The sequence below is a fragment of the Ornithorhynchus anatinus genome, chromosome 5, assembly GCF_004115215.2.
Source record: "Ornithorhynchus anatinus isolate Pmale09 chromosome 5, mOrnAna1.pri.v4, whole genome shotgun sequence".
In the NCBI taxonomy this organism is placed as follows: domain Eukaryota; kingdom Metazoa; phylum Chordata; class Mammalia; order Monotremata; family Ornithorhynchidae; genus Ornithorhynchus; species Ornithorhynchus anatinus.
In genome coordinates, this window is record NC_041732.1 from 67,222,706 (window position 1) to 67,247,598 (window position 24,893).

The 24,893-nt window shown below is 50.1% G+C and overlaps 1 protein-coding gene and 1 non-coding gene across 4 annotated transcripts in view; one reads left to right on the forward strand and one right to left on the reverse strand.

Moving 5' to 3' along the window:
- The window catches only part of MTOR (mechanistic target of rapamycin kinase), a 135,428-nt gene that overhangs the window by 94,872 nt on the left and 15,663 nt on the right, over positions 1-24,893 (forward strand). For all 3 annotated transcript variants that reach the window (XM_029064521.2, XM_029064522.2, XM_039912075.1), the window contains 14 exons: positions 618-718; positions 2,650-2,765; positions 4,748-4,825; positions 5,820-5,927; positions 10,092-10,217; positions 11,024-11,155; positions 17,739-17,854; positions 18,870-18,987; positions 21,035-21,241; positions 21,740-21,840; positions 22,630-22,726; positions 22,950-23,048; positions 23,963-24,085; positions 24,275-24,457. In XM_029064521.2, coding sequence (XP_028920354.1) covers positions 618-718; positions 2,650-2,765; positions 4,748-4,825; positions 5,820-5,927; positions 10,092-10,217; positions 11,024-11,155; positions 17,739-17,854; positions 18,870-18,987; positions 21,035-21,241; positions 21,740-21,840; positions 22,630-22,726; positions 22,950-23,048; positions 23,963-24,085; positions 24,275-24,457 — 1,705 coding nt within the window. The remainder of the gene's footprint in view (positions 1-617; positions 719-2,649; positions 2,766-4,747; positions 4,826-5,819; positions 5,928-10,091; positions 10,218-11,023; positions 11,156-17,738; positions 17,855-18,869; positions 18,988-21,034; positions 21,242-21,739; positions 21,841-22,629; positions 22,727-22,949; positions 23,049-23,962; positions 24,086-24,274; positions 24,458-24,893) is intronic.
- On the reverse strand, positions 10,487-10,624 carry LOC114812334. Its single transcript, XR_003759990.1, has one exon. It is a non-coding gene; the product is annotated as a small nucleolar RNA SNORA7 (small nucleolar RNA).

The window sequence follows — 24,893 nt, forward strand, 5'->3', positions numbered from 1 at the left end:
CAGTAGATGATGCTATTTAACACCTGCAGTGCCCTTATTGCGTGTGAATTTTTTCCATTTTCTGATGTCACTTCCTTTCCCTGGACAGCAGCAGACCAGAATTTGGGCCACGCTCTTATTTGCAGAACTTATAGCCAACTCTTCTACTTGGAGGAATGACTGGTAGTGAGCATCCAGATATACGTCTTCAGCAGGCTTTCTCAGCTGACTTGCAAAGGAGAAAACCTAAAAAACTCTTTAAAATGGGGGGCTGTTAGAGTGTTTAGGACACTCTACAGAGCTCAAAGGCACGATGACCTCTCTCTGCCCATGATGAGCTCCCAGACAAGGAAATCGTACCCAAGTCAAGAAAATTGTACCCGAGTCAAGATCACAGAGGCCCTAGAAATGATCAAGACACCGTTTTCTTCTTTTACGTAAGGAGTCCCCAGTTTGAAAGTGCCGCCGCTTAGCAGTGGCCCTTAAAGTTGGGTCTTCGCAAAGGCCCAGTCCACCGTTCCCTTTTACGGCAGCCCCTCTGGAGGCCACTTGCCCCACCCAAGCGATGAAACAGTCAGGGAGTGTCGTTCTCCAAAGAAGACTTCTGTAGTCTAACCCAGCCATTACTCTTTGTCCAGGGGTCAGCTCCATCAACAGTGCTGTGAAAAATGGACCCTGGTGAATGACGAGACCCAAGCCAAGATGGCCCGGATGGCCGCCGCTGCCGCCTGGGGATTAGGTGAGGTGAACTTTCCGGGGGCCGGTGGGGAGGGCCGGTGGGGAAGCAGGAAATGAAGCTGAGGTTCCAAACCAGGTGGAAAGGCCAAGGTGGGTTACATTCAGAAGAAGCAACGAGGCCTATTGGATAGAGCAAGGACCTGGGAGTCAAAAAGATCTGGGTTCTAATCCCGGCTCTGCAACTTGACTGCCGTGTGACCTTGAGCAAGTCACTTCTCTCTGCCTCAATTACCTTATATGTAAAATGAGGATTAAGACTGTAAGCAGTCCATATGTTTAGCGTGGAAGCAGCTTGGCTTAGCGGCAAGAGCACGGGCTTGGGAATCAGAGGCCATGGGTTCTAATCCTGTCTCCGCCACTTGTCTACTGTGTGACCTTAGGCAGGCCACTTAACTTCTCTGTGCCTCAGTTACCTCATCCGTAAAATGGGGATTAAGACTGTGAGCCCCACGTGGGACAACCTGATTACCTTGTATCTACCCCAGCGCTTAGAAGAGTGCTGGGCACATAGTAAGCGCTTAACAAATGCCATCATTATTATTATTACCTGATTAACTTGTATCAACCCCAGCGCTTCCTACAGTGTCTGCCACATAGTAAATGATTAACTTTTATCTTTTTAAAAAATCAGGCCTCCAGAAGAATAGAAACAGCTGTAACCCCTCAGGATCTCTCTCTCTCTCCCCCTTTCTCGGTCAAGCTGCCTGATCTCACTCTTGGCAAGACTGGCCTGGCCTAGAGGTCACCTTCCATGAATTGGTAGATTAGGGAATTGAGTAAAAGTGGGATTTTGTTGTAGCACAGGCAGGACTTTCGTTGTTGCTTTCTGACACCACCTCCAGGGGAATGAGGATTAACTGTGTCTGCTGTGGAGCAGCTCTTTCAGGGAGGTCCGGGTGTGCTCTAGGTCGGAGGTAAGATGTTCTGCCTCTCTCTGCTCAGAGGAAGAAGTCCTACCTCCTGCCTCCATCCCACCTCATCTGAGCTGCAGAGATTTCCTTCTGATGAGCACCAGGACCCACCAGGCGTTTTCCAAAATGAAACCGCTTCTGGCAGAGTCATTTTCCCCCTTTGCTTTTGCCCAGAAGCAGGGAGAATCGGAGAACGGGAGATTTGAGGAGCCCAAGCCGAAGGCAGGAAAAATGCACGGTCAAAGGGGCCGCCGTAGGGTTGACTGCTAAGGAAGCTGATAGCTCTTTTTGGTGCGAGGGGAGGGAGGCTTGGATGTCCAGAATTTGATGTGCGCTCAGCCCTGGGGGAGGAAAATAACTCTTCTGGGCTGCTGCTTCTCCACCCATCAGCTGCTTCACCTGAGATGGGACTGCTTGGGTAGCAGCTGAGCCCCCTCTTTGTGTTGATGTAATTGAGCCTCTTAAAACATTTCACTCCTCCCTCCATGAGGAAAAGAGAGCCAAACTGAAGCGGACAAAGCCATTTGTCTAATCCCGTCCCCTGTCGGCGGGATGCCTGGTTCGGACTGTGTGGAGGAAAATGTAATTCCTCTCTCTAGCCCTCAACTGGGAAGTATTCCACCAGGCTGGGAAAAGGGATTTGCTTTTGAATATATTCTTTGGCACGGAGAATTCCACAGATTAAGGAGCCTCCGCATTCAACGCTTCTAAGACAGAGCTTGCAGCCCTGTATTTTTCCCCGTTTTGGAAGATGGGCCCTCTGAGGGCAGCATCCTGGGGCTCTCTGGATCGGAGGGGGAAAGTGAACGTCTCTCCGTGGCATCTGGGGAGAAGGCACTCTTTAGAGAGTGCTTTAAAGTGCCTCTAGGGAGTGACTTTCCGGGCCTAAGGCATATTCAGGTTCCAGTTCTGGGCCTCGCCCAAGTCGTGGGTCCAGTCAGATTCAAATTGGCAGCAGAGGATAGTAATGGTTTTTCCCCAGAGAGAAATAAGGCCACCATGTGTCTGTGTGCCTGCACAGGTCAGTGGGACAGTATGGAGGAGTACACGTGCATGATCCCCCGGGACACCCACGACGGGGCGTTTTACAGGGCCGTGCTGGCACTGCACCAGGACCTCTTCTCATTGGCCCAGCAGGTGAGACATCCCCTATACCCACCCCCACCCCGCCCCCAGATAAATGGGGATTACACTGGCCCCACCAGACTTGCCGGTCCAGGGCCTGGAAGTCACCCTGAGTTATGTCCTGTTGCTAGGAGTTCCACAGTTTCACTGCCAAGTTCCTTCAGCACTTTTTAGGTGGGTGCCATCCGGCCCCGGTAATCTGTTCACATTTAGTTTCAGCAGTCTGCTCTGAACCATCCTACGTGTCGACCACAATTCGATCATCTATCTCTAACCTGACCGCTTGGAAAAACAATCCACTTACGGAAGCCTCCCCAGCGTCTTTCTCAGGAAATAGCCGAGCCAAAGAATTCGTTGAGCCTCTCGGATCTCCTTTTACATCGTGATTGGGGGGCTTCGGTCATTCCTTAATCGCTTCCCATTTTTAATGTATTTGATAGACCTTTGTTTTTAGCTTGGATATCTCTTGCGAGAGAGATGGGATACGTCTCATACTTGTTTTTTGCTCCTCCCCCTCTGATTTCCCATTTGCCTGATGGGACTGCCTCACCAGATTTTACCTAGGCTGTGGAGGAGTAATACCGAAAGTGCCAGAAGGCACTGTGTCATCAGCTGGAGGAAATATCTCCTTCTCCCTCAGTGCCTTCAATTCAGTCGCCTTGGTTCTCAGAGGAGCGATATACCTCTTCTCGAAGGACTAGGAGTTTTTTGCACCTGGTTCCCATAAGTAGAATTCATCCTAGGGGCAGGTGTTCATACATGTTAGACCTAGTGCAAGAGATATGTCCCAGTAGGCTCTCAGAACCATGCCCTGCCCACAGGAGACCCCCCCAGGACTATGCCCTACCCAAGGAGGCCCCGCCAAGACTGGGTCCTGCCGATATGCAAAGTGACGCCACCTGTTCCGAGAGAACTAATGTAGGCTAGATGCAACCCTTATAATTTAGTTTGGAATTTGCTTTCCAACCTCCTTTGGATCTTCATTTCCCTGCTTTTCCATGCAGTGGGGAGAGAGCCTGCTCTTCTTCAGAGTGGGATTTGCGAAGGAAACAGTCGGATGGGCAGTATTACACTGCAGCAGATCTCAGTCCCAAATCAGCCGTGTGGGGGTTTCTCACTTGGATTACTTTCTGGGAGGAGCCGGCACCACATTTCAGGATTCGGTGCGGATTTGCAGAAGTAGATAATGGTGGAATATGATCAACCCTGTCAGGGCCCAGACACATCTTGGATGAGGTGCACAAGTTAACGATCTGAATAGGGACAAGGGAAAAGAGCTTGGTAATTAACCTTAACCATTTAAAAAAGGAAAAGCTACAGATGAGAGGCTTTAAAATTAATGGGAAGGAGCCAGACCAAGCTGCAGCCTCATAGCTACATGTGACTCGGGGCAGAGAGAGAATCGGGCCCTGGATTTTTCAAAGGCACTGATGAGGAAAGGCCGGGGAGGTCCAGGGAAGGAAACCTAGCAGCAAAGAATAGAAACATCTTTCTGCTGCTGTGTACTGGAGGGTCCTCTCTTTCCCAGGTGGATCCAGGTGGGTACCAGGCCTCTCTAGACTCCAGATTATAATCCTTAATCCCCCAGTTTTGCTGTCCCTGACAACTTTCTGCAAAGAAAGTGTTCTTTTTGAATAATCCTCAAATATCTCTTCTTACCTCACTATAAAACTCCCAGCAAGGTACCAGTCCTCTGTGAATCCTAGAATGAACCTACCTAGTAGGGAAGCTGACAAGAGCTTTAAATGACAAAGGTTTTGATTTTTTTTGAGAACAGTAGAGCACTCTGAAAATGATTTCTTTCCCTCTTGAGTGAAGTCACCCCTGTGAAGCCTCTTCTCCCCTGTAGGGTGTGGATTGGCACACACTGCTCTCTGCTGCAGCTAATTTAGGAGCCCAAAATTGATCAGGACTTGCCTGGATCCAGAGTTCGATCCCAGTAACTGTGTCTCTCGGTCTCCCCCCGTCCCCCTTTTTGTCCCTCTCTCTCTCAGTGCATAGACAAAGCTAGAGACTTATTGGATGCCGAGCTGACTGCCATGGCGGGAGAGAGCTACAGTCGGGCGTATGGGGTAAGTTTCACTCAATCGGTCTATGCTATTTATTGAATGCCTACCGTGGGCCGAGCACTGAACTAAGCACTTGGGAGAGTACAACACAACCGAGTTGGTTGACACGATTCCTGCCCACAAGGAGTTTACAGTCTAGACGGGGGAGACAGACATTAAAAGAAATTATAGATAGGGAAAATGGCAGAGTTTATGGACATGTACTTAAGCGCTGTGGGGCTGAGGGTGGGGTGGATATCAAGGGCTTAGAGGGAGTTCAGATCCAAGTGCAGAGGTGACACGGAGGGAGGGCTAGTAGGGGAGATGGGGGCTTGGTGAGGGACAGTCTTTGGGAGGAGAAGTGATTTTAGGGGGGCTTTTAAGGAGAGTGGCAGTCCATTGGATAAAGGAAGAGGGAGTTCCAGGCCAGAGAGAGGTGATGGGTATGAGGGGTGTCAGCTAGATAGATGAGATTGAGGTACAGTGAGTATGGTTAGTGTTAGAGGAGCAAGGTGTGTGGGCTGGGTTGTAGTAAGAGATCATCAAGGTAAGGTAGGAGGGAGAGAGCTGGATGTGTGCCTTAACCAATCAAGCAGTGGTATACTGAGTGCTTGTTTTGTGCAGAGCTTGAGAGAGTACAGTACCAGAGAGTTGGTAGACACATTCCCTGCCCTCAGTGACCTTACAGTCTAGAGGAGAAAACAGACGTTAATGTAAATAAAAGAAGCCAATAAATAAATGAAAGCCAACGGTAAGGAAGATTTGACTGATGTGGAGGTGCATGGACAACCACTGGAAGCCAGATTGCAGGGGGTCAAGGAGAGATTGGGAGAGGAAGTGGAGTCATTTGATTCAGTTCAATAAAATGAGTTTTTTGGTGCTCGGAGGTCCCCGGAAGCTCGCTTGAGCTTTCTCTGATCAACAGATAACCTGGCTTCCAAAGGGTGGGTTTAAGCTAATCCTGCATTCTGAAACTATCGTACAGTGATTAGGATGGAATGCGATTTGTTTCCTGCAGGCAATGGTTTCCTGCCAAATGCTATCGGAGCTGGAGGAGGTTATCCAGTATAAACTTGTCCCCGAGCGACGGGAAATCATCCGCCAGATCTGGTGGGAGAGGCTGCAGGTGAGAGGCTCGCAGAAAGCTCGGGATCGCATGCCCCCCGAGGGAACAGATGGGCATGGGTCCTTACAGCCCTTGTCTTTCTCTCTTCTTCTCTCACTCTCTCTTTCTCTTGCTTTCAACATCTCTCCCTAGCCTCTTTCTCCCCTCCCTCCAGAAACATCCTATCCTCGTGTATATCCAAAGGGAACAGAAAGATCTTTCATCTCTCCTGTGAGGACTTGGAAATAGGAGTGTGTCCTTTTTCCATTCTCTCCTGGTGACTCTCCTACATGGAATCTCACTCTGGGATCCCACTGTGGTGTGCTGTGCGGTAACGCGGATCCCACGTGGATTCCATAATTCTCCATTGTCTTACCCCAAGTGGCCGATGATCCTCTTCTAGCACCGGGAGGGTAATAATAATAATAATAATAATGTTGGTATTTGTTAAGCGCTTACTATGTGCCGAGCATTGTTCTAAGCGCTGGGGTAGACATAGGGGAATCAGGTTGTCCCACGTGGGGCTCACAGTCTTCATCCCCATTTTACAGACGAGGGAACTGAGTCACAGAGAAGTTAAGTGACTTGCCCACAGTCACACAGCCGACAAGTGGCAGAGCTGGGATTCGAACTCATGAGCCCTGACTCCAAAGCCCGTGCTCTCTCCACTGAGCCACGCTGAGGGTGTGTGGGAAGGAGAGCTGGGAGAAAGAGTCTGTGATATGTGCAGTTGTGGGTGTGGGATCTGGGTTATAGCAACGTCCCAGGACATAATCCTCAGGTGAGGTACTTCTTTTTTTATGGTATTTAAGTACTTACCGTGTGCCAGACGCTGTACTAAGCACTGGGGAGATATAAGCTAATAAATTTGGACACAGTCCTTGTTCCACATGGATCTCACCGTCATAATCCCCATTTTACAGATTGGATAACTGAGGCACAGAGACGTTGCCCAAGGTCACACAGCAGACAAGTGGCAGATCTGGGATCCAGGTCCTTTGGACTCCCAAGTCCATGCTCTAGCCACAGGAATTGACTGAGAAATGAGGCAAAGAAGAACCGTTTAATGGTCATAACCACTAAATATGGAAAATCCTTTTATAGCCTCTGCCCAACTCCGTGCTCTTTCTTTCTGTAATCAGTAAAATATAAACTGAGCCTCAGACAGTGATGCACCCCAGCAGAAAACTGGGAGTCCATTGCCGAGGGCAGACCTGCATAGCGCGGTACCATCAAGGAGGCGGGATTATCTTTGAGCAACAACTTCATAGGGAAAGTGAGATAAGGAAGCAAAAGAGAAAACAGTGCCAGCCACTGCAAACATTAAATATACAGCAGCACAACAAGAAACAACCTTCCTTGTGCCCACTGTGGCTGAGATTCTGAATCCCGCATTGGCCTTTTCAGCCACGTGCGCGCTCATGGGTAGTATCAATCAGTCAGTTGAATTTATTGAGCCCTTACTGTGTACAAAGCACTTTTCTAAGCATTTGGGAGAGTTCAGTATGACAGAGTTGGTAGGCACATTCCCTGCCCACAGTGAGCTTAAAGTCTAGAGGGGGAGACCGACATTAATATAAGTAAATAAGTTACGATATGTACAGAAGTGCTGTGGGCCCGAGGGAGAGGTGAACGATGGGTTCAAATGCAAGTGCAAGGGCAAAGAGAGTGGGAGGAGAGGAAATGAGGGCCTAGTTGAGGAATATCTTGATGCTAATGTGCCTTCAATGAGGCTTTGAAGGTGGGAAGAGTGATGGTCTGTTGGATATGAAGAGGGAGGGCATTCCAAGCCAGAGGCAGCACGTGGGAGAGAGGTCGGCGGCGAGGTAGAATGAGCTCGAGATACAGTCAGTAGGTTGGCATTAGAGGAGCAAAGTGTGCAGTCTGGATAGTAGCAGGAGAGTAGCAAGGTGAGATAGGGAGCAAAGCGATTGAGTGCTTTAAAGTCAGTCCTATTTATTAAGCACTTATTGTGGGCAGAGCACTGTATTAAGTGCTTGGGAGAGTACAGTGTAACAAGACACGTCCCTCCCCATAACAAGCTTACAGTCTAGAGCCGATGGTAAAGAATTTCTTTTCGATGCGAAGGTGGATGAGCAACCACTGGAGATTCTTGAGAAGTGGGGTTATGTGGACTGATCATTTCTATAGAAAAATGATCCGGGCAGCAGAGCCAAGTATGGACTGGAGTGGGGAGTAGGAAAAATAGTATTTCTGAAATGCCGTACTAAGCACTGGGAGAGAATATGTAGGTGGGAATTAGATCCTACCCTGTTCCTCAGGGCACTCCCATTCTAAATGAGCTTCCCCCTCAGCGATGCCATCTTCAGATACGCACACAGGCACGCACGCGTCTGCACACCGTGATTTTCCCATCTATCAACCCTTCAGTTTTAATGCCTCGGACTTCGGTGTTTCCTCATCCATTCGTAGAGTCTTCCTTGGCAGGAATCACTTGACTTCCCCCGGACTCCAATATATTACTGGTTTTTTTGGTAGTACTCTGCAGCGTATCCCATCCCAAAGGACACGACGCTCGGTACCTCAACACCTAGTGGAAAATTATTTGGAGAAAATACTCCCTGTTAATTGATCAAACGAAGGTATTTATCGAGCACTTACTGTGGGCCGAGCACCGTACTAGATACGTGGGAGAGCACGGTACAGTAGATTTGATAGACACGTTCCCTTCCCACAAGCAGCTTACAGTGTGGAGGGGGCGATGGATTTTTAAGTGGCGGTAGGGGAATGAGAGAAGCTAAAGATACGTGCATAAGTGCCGTGGGACTGGGGATTGGACGAATATCAAGGTCTTAAGGGGTACAGATTCAAAGGCATAGGAGGTGCAGAAGGGAGGAGCAGTAGGAGAAATGAGAGCCTAATCAGGGAAGACCTCTGGGAGGAGGTGTGATTTTAGGGGGACTTTGAAGGTGGGGAAAAAGTTACTTGATAGGAAGGCGTAGTGAGTGTCCATCGTGGCTGGGGGATGAAGGGAGGTACAGTCTTCCCTCCAGAAACCCTGTGCAGGCTTCTGAAACAGTTGGACCCAGCACGCTGAGGTGGGGCGTCACGTGCCACAGGAAGCGCTCGTCCTTTCAACGGCGCTCACCCCAGTCTCACCCATATCTCTGAGCAGTTGGCCCGGCGAAGGCCTTGCGTTTTCTCGGTCCTTCAGGAGACCGCGACAAAGCTTTTTGATTCCAACCTGCATTCCTGTCTGGGAAATTCAGAGCACATTCCTCTGGAGAGGAAAAAGGGCAGAACGGGGAGGGGCTCATCCCTGAACATAGCTGGTATTGGTCCTGAAGAAAGGGTACGTACAGTTCTCGGGCACTTTATAGCGTTTCCTTAGTAATTATGAAATGCCCCGGATAGTTGGCTGGAAAGTTATTGGGCTTTGGGGATGGGTTTCTTGGAGCTGGTATTTCCTGACTGACTTGCGTGCACCCCGGTGCTTGCATGCCACGAGTAAAATGATGAAGAATACAAATTAGAGATCCACAACTTCTCCCCCGCTCCTGATGAGGGCGATTTTGCGGTGATATAAGGTAAAGACATTGAGCAGTTGGATTCGCCTCAGTGGATGAGGCTTGTGACTCTTGGACCCAGTCCACCGTAGTTTAAGCCACTGGGGCATGTCCTGCAGAGACACTTCTTTCACAGCACCTGTTTCACCGGCTTGACAGCCAGCGGTGATTGTCTGTCTTAGTGCCGGCCAAGTTCTTCCGTCATCCGGAGGAAATGGGCGAGTAGGGAGAGAGCAATAAACCCCCAAAATCCCTCCGTTCTTTTTTTTGTCGTGTTTTCTAACATTCCCCACTATGTTGTTGTTCATCTCGGGTTGGAAGGACACAGTGGCCCAAGCCTCAAAATAAAAGGTGACGTCTGGTTTGGCAAGGTGGCTTTATTCAGCGGGGCGGGTTTCTGTGAAGGAAGCGCCATGACTCAGGAGCCCTGGTTTGGTGGGGATTTCAAGCGGAGTTCCAAACCCACCTCCACCTCTGAGGAATTTGATCTCACGCCTTGGGATCTGCTCCTGGGTTGGGCTCTGCAGCAGTACAATAGCTCTCGTTGTCCCAGATGGAAAAAATTCAGGTCCCTGATTCAGGGAAGCCTTTTTTGAGGGCTTGGAGGGATGGGCTGGATGGGGGCAAGACACCCGACTAAATCCCTCGCCTCTCCCAGGGCTGCCAACGGATTGTCGAGGACTGGCAGAGAATCCTCATGGTCAGGTCTCTGGTCGTCAACCCGCACGAAGACATGAGAACCTGGCTCAAGTATGCCAGCCTTTGTGGCAAGAGCGGCAGACTGGTGAGTGATTTGCGCCTTCTCCGGGAATGGCATCCATCGTCGCCCTGTCTTAGGCCGTCGAGCCGTTTCCGACCCGTAGCGATACCGTGGACGCGTCTCTCCCAGAACGCCCCACCTCCACCTGCGGTCGTTCTGGTGGTGGATCCGTAGAGTTTGCTTGGTAAAAATACAGAAGTGGTTTACCATTACCTCCTTCCGCGTTGTAAAATCGAGTCTCCGCCCTCGACTCTCCCCCCCATGTCGCTGCTGCCCAGCACGGGTGAGATTTGACATGTAGCAGAGGGCCTTCCACTCGCTAGCCACTGCCCAAGCTAGGAATGGAATGGGTAGGCCTCTGCTTGACTCTCTGTCCCGTAGTCAAGACTGGTAGAGTACTGGAAACTCTCCAGGTGCGATCCTGAGAGGATATCCATCATTACACTTCTGATATTTATTAAGCCCCCTAATAATAATAAGCCCCGAGTAGGTACCAAGCACTGTGCCGAGTGCCGGAGTGGAGAAAAGATAATCAGATTGGACACAGTCCCTGCCCCGCCCAGGGCCCACGGGCTACAGGTACCTTATCCCCATTTTACAGATGGGAAAACTGAAGCCCAGAGAGGTTAAGTGACTTGCCCAAGATTCCCAAGCAGGCTGGTGGCAGAGATGGGAACCCGAGTCTCGTGGCTTCCTGCGCTCTTTCCACGAGGCCACACTGCTTCCTTCGGCATGGGCGCAGACTGATTTGAACAGAAAAGCTAGGGGCAAGAAGGTCGGGGGAGGAGAAGGAATACCCTTTCTAACCTACCCTCTGCGCTGTGTTCTAGGCTCTCGCTCATAAAACCCTGGTCTTGCTCTTGGGAGTTGACCCTTCTCGACAGCTGGACCATCCGTTGCCAACGGTTCACCCGCAAGTGACCTACGCGTACATGAAGCACATGTGGAAGAGCGCTCGCAAGGTCTGCATTCCCAACCCCGCCCCCAGGGCTGCTTCTGTCTTGCTGTCCATGCTGGCTAGAACCCTTCTCGGACCTATCCTCACATCCTTTTTCTGAAGAAGGAGAAAAGACCATCCTGGGTTCTTAAATCTCACCCAGATTTTGTTTCTGTTGTCCCCTTTGACTTCAGGGAAGGACTCCGGGCCTGGAGATGCAAGATCTAGCCCTTCACACCGACCCTTGAGCAGTCAATAGTATTTCTTGAGCACTTAACTGTGTGCAGAACACTGTACTAAACACTTGGGAGAGTACAGTGTAACGGGATTTCTGGACACGTTCCTTGCCCACATCAAGCTGCGTAGAGGGGGATCAATATAAATAAATTACAAATATGTACCTAACTGCTTTGGGCCTGAGGGAAGGGTGAATAAAGGGTGCAAATCCAAGTTCAAGGATGATGCAGAAGGGAGTGGGAGAAAAAAAAAATTAGGTCTCCGTCAGGGAAGGCCTTCTGGCAGAGATGTGCTTTCAGTAAGGCTTGGAAGGTGGAGAGCGTGATCGTCCGTTGGATATGAAGAGGGCGGGCGTTCCAGGCCAGAGGCAGGATTTGGGCAAGAGGGCAGCGGTGAGATAGGTGAGTTGAAGGTCCAACGAGTAGTTTGGCATCAGAGGAGCGCAGCGTGCAGGCTGGGTTGTCGTAGCAAAGCAACGAGATAATGGAGGAGGAGGCAAGGTGATTGAGTGCTTTAAAGCCGACGGCAAGGAGTTTCTGTTTGATGCAGAGGTGGATGGGCAACCACTGGAAGTTCTTAGGGGGTGGGGAAACCTGGACTGAATGTTTTTGTAGAAAAACGATCCAGGCGGCAGAGTGAAGTATGGACCTGAGTGGGGAGAGCAAACTATGCATCCTTTACTGGTCATCGTTGTCAACAGATGTTTTGGTTGGGCTTCCCAGCCATTACGCGTTGGGATGTACAGTAAGCACAGACCCTGCCCTCTACGGCTTGGTCTTCGTGACAGTCATCTTAAGTGTTCCTGTTGGTTTTTGTCCAAGTTCCCACTGGCTCCGGCAATTATGAATGCATGAATGAGTGATGATGGCATTTGTTAAGCGCTCACTGTGTGTCAAGCACTGTTCTAAGCGCTGGGGGAGATACAGGGTAACCAGGTTGGACACGGTCCCTATCGCACATGGGGCTTATAGTCTTAATCCCCATTTTACTGATGAGGTAACTGAGGCACAGAGAAGTTGTGACTCGCCCAAGGTCACACAGCAGACGAGGGCGGAGCCGGGATTACAACCCAGGTCCTTCTGACTCCCAGGCCTGTGCTCTATCCACTGTACCAAGCTACTTTCTAAAAGGTTGGATTCGGTTTCTTTGGTCTTCCATTCAGTCATATTTATTGAGCGCTTACTGTGTGCAGAGCACTGTACTAAGCGCTTGGAAAGTACAATTCGGCAACAGATAGAGACAATCCCTACCCAGCAACCTTTTCTCAGGACTTCTTCATGCTCCTTTCCCTTCTCAAGCTGGAATTCTAAGGCAGTACCACCCAGTTTGTACTAATTCAGAAACCAGGGCAGGAAAGCATTTCTGGATTCAGGCTGGAATTCCTCCGGCTCCCTTTAGAGAGAGGCCTTCTGGAAAAAATGCAGCTTCGGGTTTATTTTAAACTTTCATCAGGTGATGAGCACACAATTGACGAAAACTAGCCCAGTGTGAGATCAATTTCTCCTCTGGAGCCCGTCACCTCTACCCTGGCACGCCCAGCCATCCCTTCTGCTATCTGGTGATGACGTGGGGGCTCGTTTGTCACCCTAAAACCCCACCCACCCACCCAACCCCGCATCCCTGCCCTGATTCCCAGCTCTCATCCTTGACTCAGATCTCTCATTCACCCCCCACATCCAATCCATCACCAACGCCTGCTGGTCTCACCTTTACAATATCGCCAAGATCCGCCCTTTCCTCTCCATCCAAACAGCTATCTTACTGGTACAAGCTCTCGTAATATCCCGACTGGATTATTGTGTCAGCCTTCTCTCTGGTCTCTCTTCCTCCTCTCTCTCCCCGCTCCAGTCTATTCTTCATTCTACTGCCCGGATCATCTTCCTACAGAAATGCTCTGTGCGTGTCACTCCCCTTCTTAAAAACCTCCAGTGGTTGTCTATCAACCTCCGCATGAAACAAAAACTTCTCACTCAGGGCTTCAAGACTCTCCATCACCTTGCCCCCTCCTATGTCACCTCCCTTCTCTCTTTCTACCGCCCACCCCGCACGCTCCGCTCCTCTGCCGCCCACCTCCTCACCGCCCCCCGTTCTCACCTATCCCGCCGTCGACCCCCGGGCCACGTCCTCCCACGGTCCCGGAACGCCCTCCCTCCTCACCTCCTCCAAACTAACTCTCTTCCCCTCTTCAAAGCCCTACTGAGAGCTCGCCTCCTCCAAGAGGCCTTCCCAGACTGAGCGTCCCCTTTTCCCTCTGCTCCCTCTGCTCCCTCTCTGCTCCCCCTTTACCTCCCCTCAGCTAAGCCCCCTTTCCCCCGCTTCCCCTCTGCTCCTCCCCCTCTCCCCCTTCCCTCAGCACTGTGCTCATTTGTATATATTTTTATGACCCTATTTATTTTGTTAATGAGGTGTACATCCCCTTGATTCTATTTATCGTGATTAAGCTGTCTTGTTTTTGTCCGTCTGTCTCCCCCAATTAGACTGTAAGCCCATCAACGGGCGGGGATTGTCTCTATCTGTTGCCGAACTGTACATTCCAAGCGCTTAGTACAGTGCTCTGCACATAGTAAGCGCTCAATAAATACTATTGAATGAATGAATGAAAGAATGGAGACATCAGTTGCCCATGGGCTTGTGAGAGGGCAAGAGTAAGTGTTACGGGGCATCACCGATCCTTGCCGTCCACCCAAGGAAGTGTGACTGGAAGCGTCCCCCCGGGCCTGCCGGTAGATACCTGTGGGCGGTTGAATCAGGATCGCCGAGACGGCCCCAGGGCGGGACCTGACCGCTCTGTCCCAGAAGCACCTGGCCACTTGTCTGGGTGCGCAGGCGCCGGAGCTCCGGGATTCCGGCTCGGGAATCGGTCTTTTGTTTTCAGCCTCCGCTGGGCTTGCCAGCCCAGGGCTGTTTGGATAGGGAGCCTGCCGTCCCAGCTGGATGGAAAAAGCGGAGAGGGCTGCCAACGGGCCCTGGCCTTGGCCGGACTCTACGTGATTGCAGCGCAGGGTCTTGTCCGGGCAAAAGCTGCCACGTGATTTTTTTTTTTTTTTTAAATCCCACCGTGCCTAGTGGGCGCTTGGGCTTCTCTCCGGGGAGCGAGCAGCGGGGCTTGTGGTTAAGATTTCGTCCAAGAAGAGGCCAGCACCACCCTGCTGGGTTTCTCGTGGGCGCGAGTCTGAAATCACCCACCTCCATCGAAGCGGGTGCTTGGATTTAATATGTGGGCTGCTGGGGACCCACCTATTCCTCACTTTGAGTAAACCTCCGGGGAGCCCAAAAGTGCATCGAAGTGAATTAACATAATAATTCTCCAGTGAATTAACATAATAATAATTGTGGTATTTGTAAAGCGCTTACTATGTGCCGGGCACTGCACTGTGTCCTGGGGTAGATACAGAGTAGTTGGGTTAGACATTGGGTTCGCAACCTTAATCCCCATTTTACAGATGAGATAACAGGCACAGAGTTGTAGAATGACTTACCCCAGATCACACAGCAGACAGATGGCGGAGCCGGGTTTAGAATTCAGCTCCTTCTGACTCCCGTGCCCGTGCTCTGTCCACAGCAAGAGTTCTTTCCGAGAGCCAGGAGCGGCAACTGCTGTGTTTCCTTGGATCACAGATAACGGTTGTCACTAGGGTTACTGATGACATTTGTTGAGTGCTGACCTTGGGAAAACACCTACCCTGAGCAATGGGGGAGAGATGTAAGGACATTGAATCAGCCTCAAGTCTCTGACTCCAAGCAGGCTTAAAGTACAAACACCCAGGGAAAGAAATAATGGGATAAGTACAGAAAAAACAATGTTAACCATGGAGAAGTGGCCAGATGTATTAATATAAAGAGAGGCTCCTCCTGTACAAGGCCTTGAATCCCCTTTGTTATAGGACTAAAGATTAGCCAAACCTGCCCTCAAATTGTTTACAAACTAATGACCATCTCCAATTTAAACAGCACCTCCAGTAAGAAATCTCCTTTTCTTCCTGCTCTTTAGGGAAAAGGCTCTCCACCCAACTCCACCCCAAACAGCTAGGAATCTTGGAGAAAGCAGTTGCCCTGGGTCTCATTTTCCCACTGGGCAATGGTAACAGTGTAATTCGAGAATAACTCCAGGAGTATTGTGAGTTCCTTGGGGGAAAAAAGAAAGATCTACACAGTGACCCCATGAAATATGTAATAATAGCCCCATCATTTTTCATTCTGAATTTGTTAATCTTCAAAGGCACAGCTTTTCCTTCTCCCTTCATTGATCACGCAGTCAGGTTTCAAGTCTAGGTAACAAGTCTCAGCGCTCAGATAAACAATTGGAACCTTTGAGCCAAGTACTAGTGTCTTTTATCTTGAGTGCAGAATTCTAAAGGGAGAAATTGCATTTGCACCAGAGAAGTTTCATATTAAGAACCAAAACCAAATCGAACCCACACCCGTCTCTTCCCATTAGCATCTGTTTCTCCTCAGTTACCTCATCCGGATTAATGAAAAGAAAGAACTATAGCGTAAAAGCTCTTCTCAGAAAGTTATGATCACAGGTCTTCCCCAGCCCCGGAATAAACCCTGAAGACCATCTGGCATTAGCGGCTTCGATAGAAGTCTGAGTTAATTTACAAATTCAGTGATCTGGAGCTCAACTCCTTCAGCATTTCACGTGCATTGAGTCTCAGTTCTTATCAGTCACCTCAGATTTGAGTTGTCCCAGGGCTCTTCACATTGGAGAGCCCAGAGAACTGTTTGTCAGCCATCCAGGCGTAGGATGCTAATGACAATCATTTTTCAAAGCCTTCTTGCCAAAGCTCACGGCAGGTGCTGGTTGCAAGCGGTGGGATTCTGGTCTTGAAGGCAGATGTCTGAAGGGAGACAGGTGCCTTGTTAGTTGTTGAAACATCTGGGTCTCTGCCCTGCCCTCGGGCACGGATTAGCCGCATGATGAATCGGTTGCCACGTCGTCGTCGATCCGGCTCTGGGCTTAAAGCCCCGTCTCCCGCTGCTAATTAACTCATCGTGTCGGAAAGTAATTGATGTTTGCCCCCGTGCTGGGGAGTTATTCCCAAACAGGTGATCCCCTTTTCGCTCTCCTTAAGACCTTCATTAGCGAGGCAAGCTTGGGTCCCCATAGGATGTAAACAAATTGGCCACTTAGTGGCTCCTCGGTCCAGGGCTGGGAGAATTTGCTATATTTCTGAAGCCGAGACTTCCTCTTCCAGTGAAGCCCCCTCTTTTCGTTTGGCGTCGTTTTTTTTCCCCTCCCTTTTCCCTGTTCTGTACTTGCTCCTGTAGAGCAGGTGTTTCTGATGCCCACCCTCTATCTCTCCTCCCAAAAAGGATTTTGTGGGTCTTGTGTTGGAATTTTGTTGTGAGGTTAGATATCTCAGAAAGCCATAGAAATCTTCATTCCAAGAGGCAGAGCTTCTTGGCTAGACTCTCTCCCCTACTCCTTTCTTACGAGTAGCTAGCTATTGTGTTTATTAAGCTCTTGACTGCCAAGAACTAGGCTAAGCACTACAGTAAGAATAAGAACATTATAGTCAGGTTGGAAACAGTCCCCCAACCCACATAGGGCTCACGATCTAAGGGACAGACCCTGGAACCTTCATTTTTCAGCTAAGGAGGCCGAAGCACAGAGATGGATGACTTGCCCAAGGTCCCACAGCTGGCCAGTGGCAGAGCTGGGATTAGAACCCAGATCCTCTGACTCCCAATTCCACTAAGCCATACAGCATCTCTACTCCACTTGAATTACGTCCTTGGCTGGACTTCAGTAAGTCATCGGTAATTGAATCCTTAGCGTGTGTAGAGCACTGTACTAAGCTTTTCGGAAAGGACGAGACAACCGATTTGGAAGATGCGTCCCCTGCCCCCAAGGAGCTTATGGTCTTGGAGGCCTCAGCCCCTCACTTTTCATTTGGATCCTGACACAAGGCTCCATGATTGTAAAGTCCACGGTCCCCGTTTCGTCCCCTTGTCTGGGATAGTGGTCAGGAGCGAGCAGGGCAACCTTGTAAACAAAGACAAAGCCCTTAGCGGTCCCCTTCCCCACCCGTAGCATCATTGAGGATCCAGGGAATGAACTGAGCCATTCTTTTGCATACTGGCATAGATTTACTGGTTAACTAGGCCCGTGGCTGTTTACAAGGCTGGGTTAAACTTCTAAGCGTAATTGACCACATGGCAGGGATTTAGGGGTTTCGCGTGATTCTTCACCTTCTTGAAAATGCTTGCTAGACTTGAGGTTCAAGCCTTGTATTTGGGCGTTGCATGGCCCGGGCTCTAGGACAGTAACTTTGAGGGTGATTAGCCCCTAAGTCAGATCACGAATAGATGATTGTAAGCGCTCTGACATTAAAAGGCCGACGCGGCCCCGCTCCTCTGCCCTGCAGATCGACGCCTTCCAGCACATGCAGCACTTTGTCCAGACGATGCAGCAGCAGGCCCAGCACGCCATCGCCGCCGAGGACCAGCAGCATAAGCAGGAGCTCCACAAACTCATGGCCCGGTGAGTTATCGGGTCCGAGGGCCCAGTGGCCTGTTTGAGGCTGCAGGAGCCACTGCCGTCTACCCTCCCCGAAGCTCTGCAGAGCTCCTCCCCACGGGCAACTCAAAGTCAGTCCCTCACTAGCGGTTACGTTTTTTTTTTAATGGTATTTGTTAAGCGCTTACTGTGTGCGAAGCACTGGGATAGCTACCAGCGAATCAGGTTGGACACAGCTCGTGTCCCTCGTGGGGCTCCTGGTCTTGATCCCCATTTTGCAGATGAGGTAACTGAGGCACAGAGAAGTGAAGTGACTTGCCCAGAGTCACCCAGAAGACAAGCGGCGGAACGGATATTAGAACCCAGGTCCTTCTGACTCCCAGGTCTGTGCTGTATCCACTGGGCCAGGCTGCTTGTTCTTACGTCTCTCAAGTGGCCGGTTGCCCTGGATCGAGGAATCCGAAAGCCCGATTCAAGTCCTGCTTCTTAAGGGCAGGGGAGAGTGCCGATTTCTGATTGGGCTGTCTGCAGGAATAAGCATTTTCTATCTCACCTCAAGCTACAGCTGGACGTTTGAGCGTTGGATATGAATTCCAGCAGCCAGGCACCCGGCTTGCACTCTCATGTAAAGGGGGAGAAATTGAGGAAGAGAAGAGCATTAAAATTCCATCCAGCGAGCATGTCTCTTTTCCTCCTGGATTTTTGAAGATCCTGCGAGTCAGTCAGTAAATCTGTGTGCAGAAAATTATACCGTGTGCCCAGCGCGGTACAGTCGAGGTAGAAGATGTAAACCCTGCTTTCAAAGTGCTTATAATCTAGTGGGGGAGACAGACACAAAAAATGACAGAAAGGAGAAAAAAGAGAATGGAAAGAAGGATGTGTGGGTGAATAAGGGCTTTAATAGCAGAGTTCTTTTATTTCTTGAATGCAAAGGAGATGGCTGGAAAGATTTTGATCTTTTCTCAGCATTAATCGTTTCTCCCATCGAGTGGCGTGCTGGGGAGACGGGCTAACTTTCTACCTGTTTCTGCTTTTCTAGCTGTTTCCTGAAACTGGGAGAATGGCAGCTGAACCTGCAAGGCATCAACGAAAGCACAATCCCTAAAGTCCTCCAGTATTACAGTGCCTCTACCGAGCATGACCGCAACTGGTATAAGGTAGCGAATGCGAGAGCTCAGCGTTGAGTGAGCGGAGCTTTAAAAAAATAAGTGATTGTACTTGTTTAGTGCTTAGTATGAGCTAAGTATTTCTCTAAGCACTGGGATAGATACGTGTTAATCAGGTTAGAGTTTCAGTCCCACATGGGGCTCCCACTCTAAACTTTCTCTCAAAACCAGAAGTCCAGCAGGGTGGAGGCATGTGGATGGGCCCAGGTCTCCTGACCTGATAGTAGCAGAGTGAATCAAGGACTAGGCCAGTGTGAGCAGAGGTGACGGGACCCTCTGGGGCAAGTCTCTCAGGCACTCAAGTCGGAGGGGTAGCACAGCCGGGTTTTGTGGCTCATTTGTGCCGAGCTCTTAAGGCCAGTTTATGTGCTCTTGCATCAAGGGCGAGAAGGTGTCTCTTGTCCGGCTTGGGAGACGTGAAAGAGGAGGCTGAATTTGGTCTGTCTGAACTAGAACACTTGCTGTTGCTTTCCCGAGTTGCAGCTGTCCGCTTTCAGAGAGCTGGAATTAATTCCATATTTAATTCCAGAACTTCATTTCCCCGGAACCTTCGGTTCTTCTCCCTCCCCCTACCCCTTTCTGATTTTCAGGCCTGCCCTCTCTCCTGCAGTCTCAGAGATGAGCTCGCTGTATTTGTTTTGGAAGAGCCTGGGAAACGAACTGCTATGTCACAGGAAATATTTTCAAAAGATAAATAGTGAGGCAGAGCACTTGTGTGAGATGTTATTCAGTGAGCGATTGGAGAAAGTGTTTGTGTGTGTATGTGTGTCGTTAGCTGGAGGCTGATTTCTTGTTTATAAATCCATCTGGAGTCCATCTGGATGAATTGCATTCATTTGTAGCAGCAGAAGATATGATGATGATCGTGTGTCCTTTCCGGTTTCTTCTGAACAAACTAAATGCTTTGCTAATAGGCAGTCCAGAAGGTGCTAAAGTAGACCGAGGATAATGGTTGTTACTCGGCCTAGCCTCGAGTCAGAAAAACACGTTAGCACCCACATTCGCACTTGGATCAGTCAGTCAGTTAATCAATGGCATTTATTGAGCTCTTACTCTAATAGTAATAATAATGATGGTATTTAAGCCCTTCCTATGTGCCAAGCACTGTTCTAAGCACTAGGATAGATTCAAGGTGATCAGGTTGTCCCACGTGGGGCTCCCAGTCTTCCTCCCCATTTTCCAAATGAGGTAACTGAGGCACAGAGAAGATAAGTGACTTGCCCATAGTCACACAGTTGACAAGTGGCGGAGCCGGGATTAGAACTCACGACCTCCGACTCCCAAGCCCGTGCTCTTTCCACTGAGCCAGGCTGCTTCTCTGCTACTCTGTGTAGAGCACTGTACCAAGCACTTTGGAGAGTGCACTAGAGTGTACAGGCACGATCCCTGCCCTCAAGGAGCTTACAGTCTAAACAGGGGGAGACAGGCATTAAAACAAATTGCAGGTAGCAGCGTGGCCAAGAGGTTAAAAACACGGACCTAGGAGTCAGAGGACCTGGGTTCTAATCCTGGTTCCACCACTTGTCTGCAGTGTGAACTTGGCCAAGTCATTTCGCTTCTCTGTGCCTCAGTTACCACATTTGTACACTGGGGATTAAGACTGTGAGCCCCATGTGGGACATGGACTGTGTCCAACTTGATTAGCTCGTATCTACCCCAGCACTTAGTACGGTTCCAGAAACAGAATAAGCGCTTAACAAATAGCATTAAAAAAAAAAAGTAGGGGAAGCAACAAAGTAGAAGGATATTTACATAAGGGCAGTGGTGTGATTATTAAAGTGCTTAGAAATGCGTAATAATTTATTTATATCTCAACTAAGCAAAAAATGTATATTCTGCTCAATTAGAAGAGGCAAGAGGATTACTGCCGGAATCCTTTAATCCCTCAAAGCCTGAGGTGTATGTTTGTCTGATGGCTCTGCTCAGCATGTCTGTCTATTTCTTTCCCTCTCTCTCTCTCTCCCTCCCCGCCTCTTTCCCCTCTCTTTCTCTCTCCCCCCTTCTCTCTTCCACCCGCCACTCCCCTGTCCAATCCCAGGCCTGGCACGCCTGGGCAGTGATGAACTTTGAGGCCGTGCTGCACTATAAGCATCAAAACCAGGCCCGAGATGAAAAGAAGAAACTGCGCCATGCCAGTGGAGCCAGCATCACCAGCGCAAACACCGAGGGGAGTAACAGCGAGAGCGAGGCAGAAAGCGGCGAGAACAGCCCCATTCCATCGCCCGTGCAAAAGAAAGTCACTGAGGTACCCAGGCCATAGTCTCAACCCAGTGGAGCCCAACCCAGGCCCCGAGCTCTCTGGGGAAGGGAGGTGACACTCGAGCCAAAGATAACGCCACCCTAACCTTCGTTCTGAAGTCTCTCCTGAACCCAGAAGTCATTTGGGAGTCCTTAATTGACTGGAAAAATGTCCCCTGGGAAGGGACCCAGCCCCCGAACTGAAAAATCAGCTCTCTTCTCCTCCCCCCGGCCCTTCCCGGGTGAATGAATGTGTTCTTGTAGTGCACCTATATTGGGTGGGAACCCAGGTCTGAAATTCCAGGACTTCGGGAGTGTGGGGCGATGCGAATCGCGGGGCCGTCCCCATCTCCCCCTTTCCTCTCGCTGTCTGTTCAGAACACGTGAAGGCGGCCAGAGGGCCGTGAGTGCTGTATTTTCACAGCTCCGTTTCCGGCTCCCCGTCCTCTCAGCTAAGGCCCCGTCTTCAGCCTGAGACCCTGCTAACGCGCTTGTGTCCCAGCAGGATCTGTCCAAGACGCTGTTGTTATACACCGTTCCTGCCGTCCAGGGTTTCTTCCGCTCCATCTCTCTGTCCCGGGGCAACAATCTTCAGGACACACTCAGGTACCCAATAATCGTAGCTTCTGAAGTGGTGACAATATGGGGCATGGAACCATCAAACCGTAGTTGGCCAGAGTAGTCGGTCAGTCAGCAGTCTGTCATTTATTTAGCTCTTACTGTGGGCCGAGCACGATACTTGGGAGAGTCCAAAATAACAATAGACACATTCCCTGCCCACGGTGAGTTTACCGCCTAAATGGGAGGACGTTAATATAAATAAATAAATGACAGATATGTAGATTAATGATGGGAGAGAACTACAAATAAAAGTCTCCATTTTTCTGTTAGCCACCCAAGCTGGCTGTCTAGCCGCATCCCAGGGATCACGAGGTTAGGTCCTCCGGCTGAGGTGCGTATGGGAAGTTACAGTTGATCTAATTCCATTTGTCTGTACAGGCTGCTGCCAGAAAGAAGGGAGAGGTAGACAAAAGCCTCTAGCCCCCTGAGGAGAGAGCTAATTAGCGATAGCCTTCCCTTTCTTTCCCAGGGGGTTGTAGAAATCCTTTTGTCTTTGACAGTGAGGCAAGATGAGATCTAGTTAAGGCAGTGCCCTTCCCTCCACTTCCCAAGTGGTTAAAATTGACAGGGACTCCCCTCCGCCCCCCACCATCTGCTTTCGTGTTTAAATTTCCCAATCCAGGAACAGATGGGGTCTCCTGTTTCCCCTGATCAGAACAGAGGTCCCTTCCCTCTTATGTCTGCCGAGTCCAGGCCCCGCCCTTCCCTACGTCCTTGAGGAAAGGGCAGTCTCTGTGGCTTTTGAACCAACATCTCATCCCATTTTTCCTTCAGAGTCCTCACTTTGTGGTTTGACTATGGTCACTGGCCAGATGTCAACGAAGCCCTGGTAGAAGGTGTGAAGGCGATCCAGATCGACACCTGGTTACAGGTAAGGATGGGTCTAATTGTGGGTCTTCTCGGACTCATCCTACGGAGCGTGTTCACAATTGAGACAGGCCCCGGATCCCTGGGTCTCGGGCTAAGCTTGTCCCTTCGGCTGCTAGAGAAGAAAGTGGTGAAGACGAAGCATAAGCAGACAGCGTTAAGAGTCCCACCGTCCTAGCCCGAAAGAGTAACTGCAGCCGGTTCCGTGTTTCCCTTGTCAACGCCAGGTTATCCCCCAGCTCATTGCAAGAATCGATACTCCCCGGCCCCTGGTGGGACGCCTGATTCATCAGCTCCTCACGGATATTGGCCGATATCATCCGCAGGTAAGTTGGGTCCTTTAGAAAGCTCTTGGCCTCTTGACTTTGTAAGTGGTGTAGTGAGTGATCAATAAGAGCACTGTATTAAGCACTTGGAAGAGTTGGTAGCTATGTTCCCTGTCCACGAGAAGCTTACAGTCTATAGAGGTGGAGGCAGACATTAAAACCAGGAACAGATATGGACGTAAGTGCTGTGGGGTAGAAGGTGGAGTGATTATCGAATGCTTGAAGGGAACAGATCCAAGCGCTTAAGCGACAAAGAAGGAAGAGGGAGAAGGGGAAATGAGGGCTTAGTTGGGGAAGACATCTTGGAGAAAATGTGATTTTATTAAGACTTTTAAGGAAGAAAGAGTAGTGGTCTGTTAACTGTGAAGGGGAAAGGAATTCCAGGCCAGAGGATGGATGTGGGCAAGGGGTTGGTGGCATGATAGACAAGATCGAGGTCCAGCGAGTAGACTGGCATTAGAGGAACACAGTCAGTGACTCCTCCCTGCTTGGGAGGCAAAGATGTGGATAGATTAGGAAAAAGTGCTCTGACTCCTCTTCAGAGAGCAACAATCCAAAACAGAAACTCTGAGCTTCAACCCCCTTTCCTGGAAATTATGAAAGCTTAATTTTAGTAGTGATAGTAGCAATAGCGTTTCTTAAGTGTGCTGTGTACTAGTAGCTGAGAAAGGACACCCAGATAGGAAGTAAATATGGTCCCTGACCCTCTGAGGGCTCACCCTTTCACCCACTCTTCCTCCTCCTCCTCCCCGTTTCCCACCCCCCAGCCCGTAGAGATGGACTAAAGTGGTTTTGATCTTCCAGGGGCAGCAGTGGGAGAGTGTCCTTTTTTCCCCCCTCTTCCCCCATTCGAATTGTACTGCTAGCCTCTCTGCCCGCATCTGGTCACGGGCTGTTCTCTGAATCCGCCCTAGGCTCTGATCTACCCACTGACCGTGGCATCCAAGTCCACCACCACTGCCCGTCACAATGCAGCCAACAAGATCCTGAAAAACATGTGTGAACACAGCAACACCCTGGTCCAGCAGGCCATGATGGTGAGTCCCAAGGGGTTGCTGGAGCTCCCAGGGGGAGACTGTTTCCCTTGCTAAGGACCTATTTGTTGCCTCTTTCTCCAGAAAGCATGGAATGTTTGACAGACTGGATGCATTTTCCTTGGAGAGCTGGTAAGCGTGTCCCTTCCCCTTAAGAATCCGGGCCCCCCCCCCCCCCTTCTTTTGACCCAGGTGAGCGAGGAGCTGATCCGGGTGGCCATCCTGTGGCACGAGATGTGGCACGAGGGCTTGGAAGAGGCTTCCCGCTTATATTTCGGGGAGAGGAACGTGAAAGGGATGTTTGAGGTCCTGGAGCCACTGCACGCTATGATGGAGCGGGGACCCCAGACCCTGAAGGAAACGTCGTTCAATCAGGTACGGGCCAGGAGGAAATGGAGAGAGCTAACGGGACCCTTGTTGAAACCCCTTCCTGGGGATTCTCTGCTCTGATCCCAGAGTCGTTCAGATGGTCTCGGACTGAGCTCAAGGAGTCGATCTCACCAGATATAGATTCGTTGCTGTTCTTGTTCTGGAGCGACTCATTAAAATCACTGGGTCTGCCAAAGGACCATCTAGCCCTTAAGCACCCAGTGGGTAGGGAATGTGTCTACCAATTATGTTGTACTGTAATCTTCCGAGCACTTAAAGTGCTCTACACCTAGTTAAAGGCTCAATAAATACCACTGATCGGTATCTGTCTTCCCCACTCTAGACTGTAAGCTCGTTGTGACCAGGGAATGTCACTGTTTATTGTTGTATTGTACTCTCCCAAGCGCCTAGTACAATGTTCTGCACATAGTAAGCGCTCAAT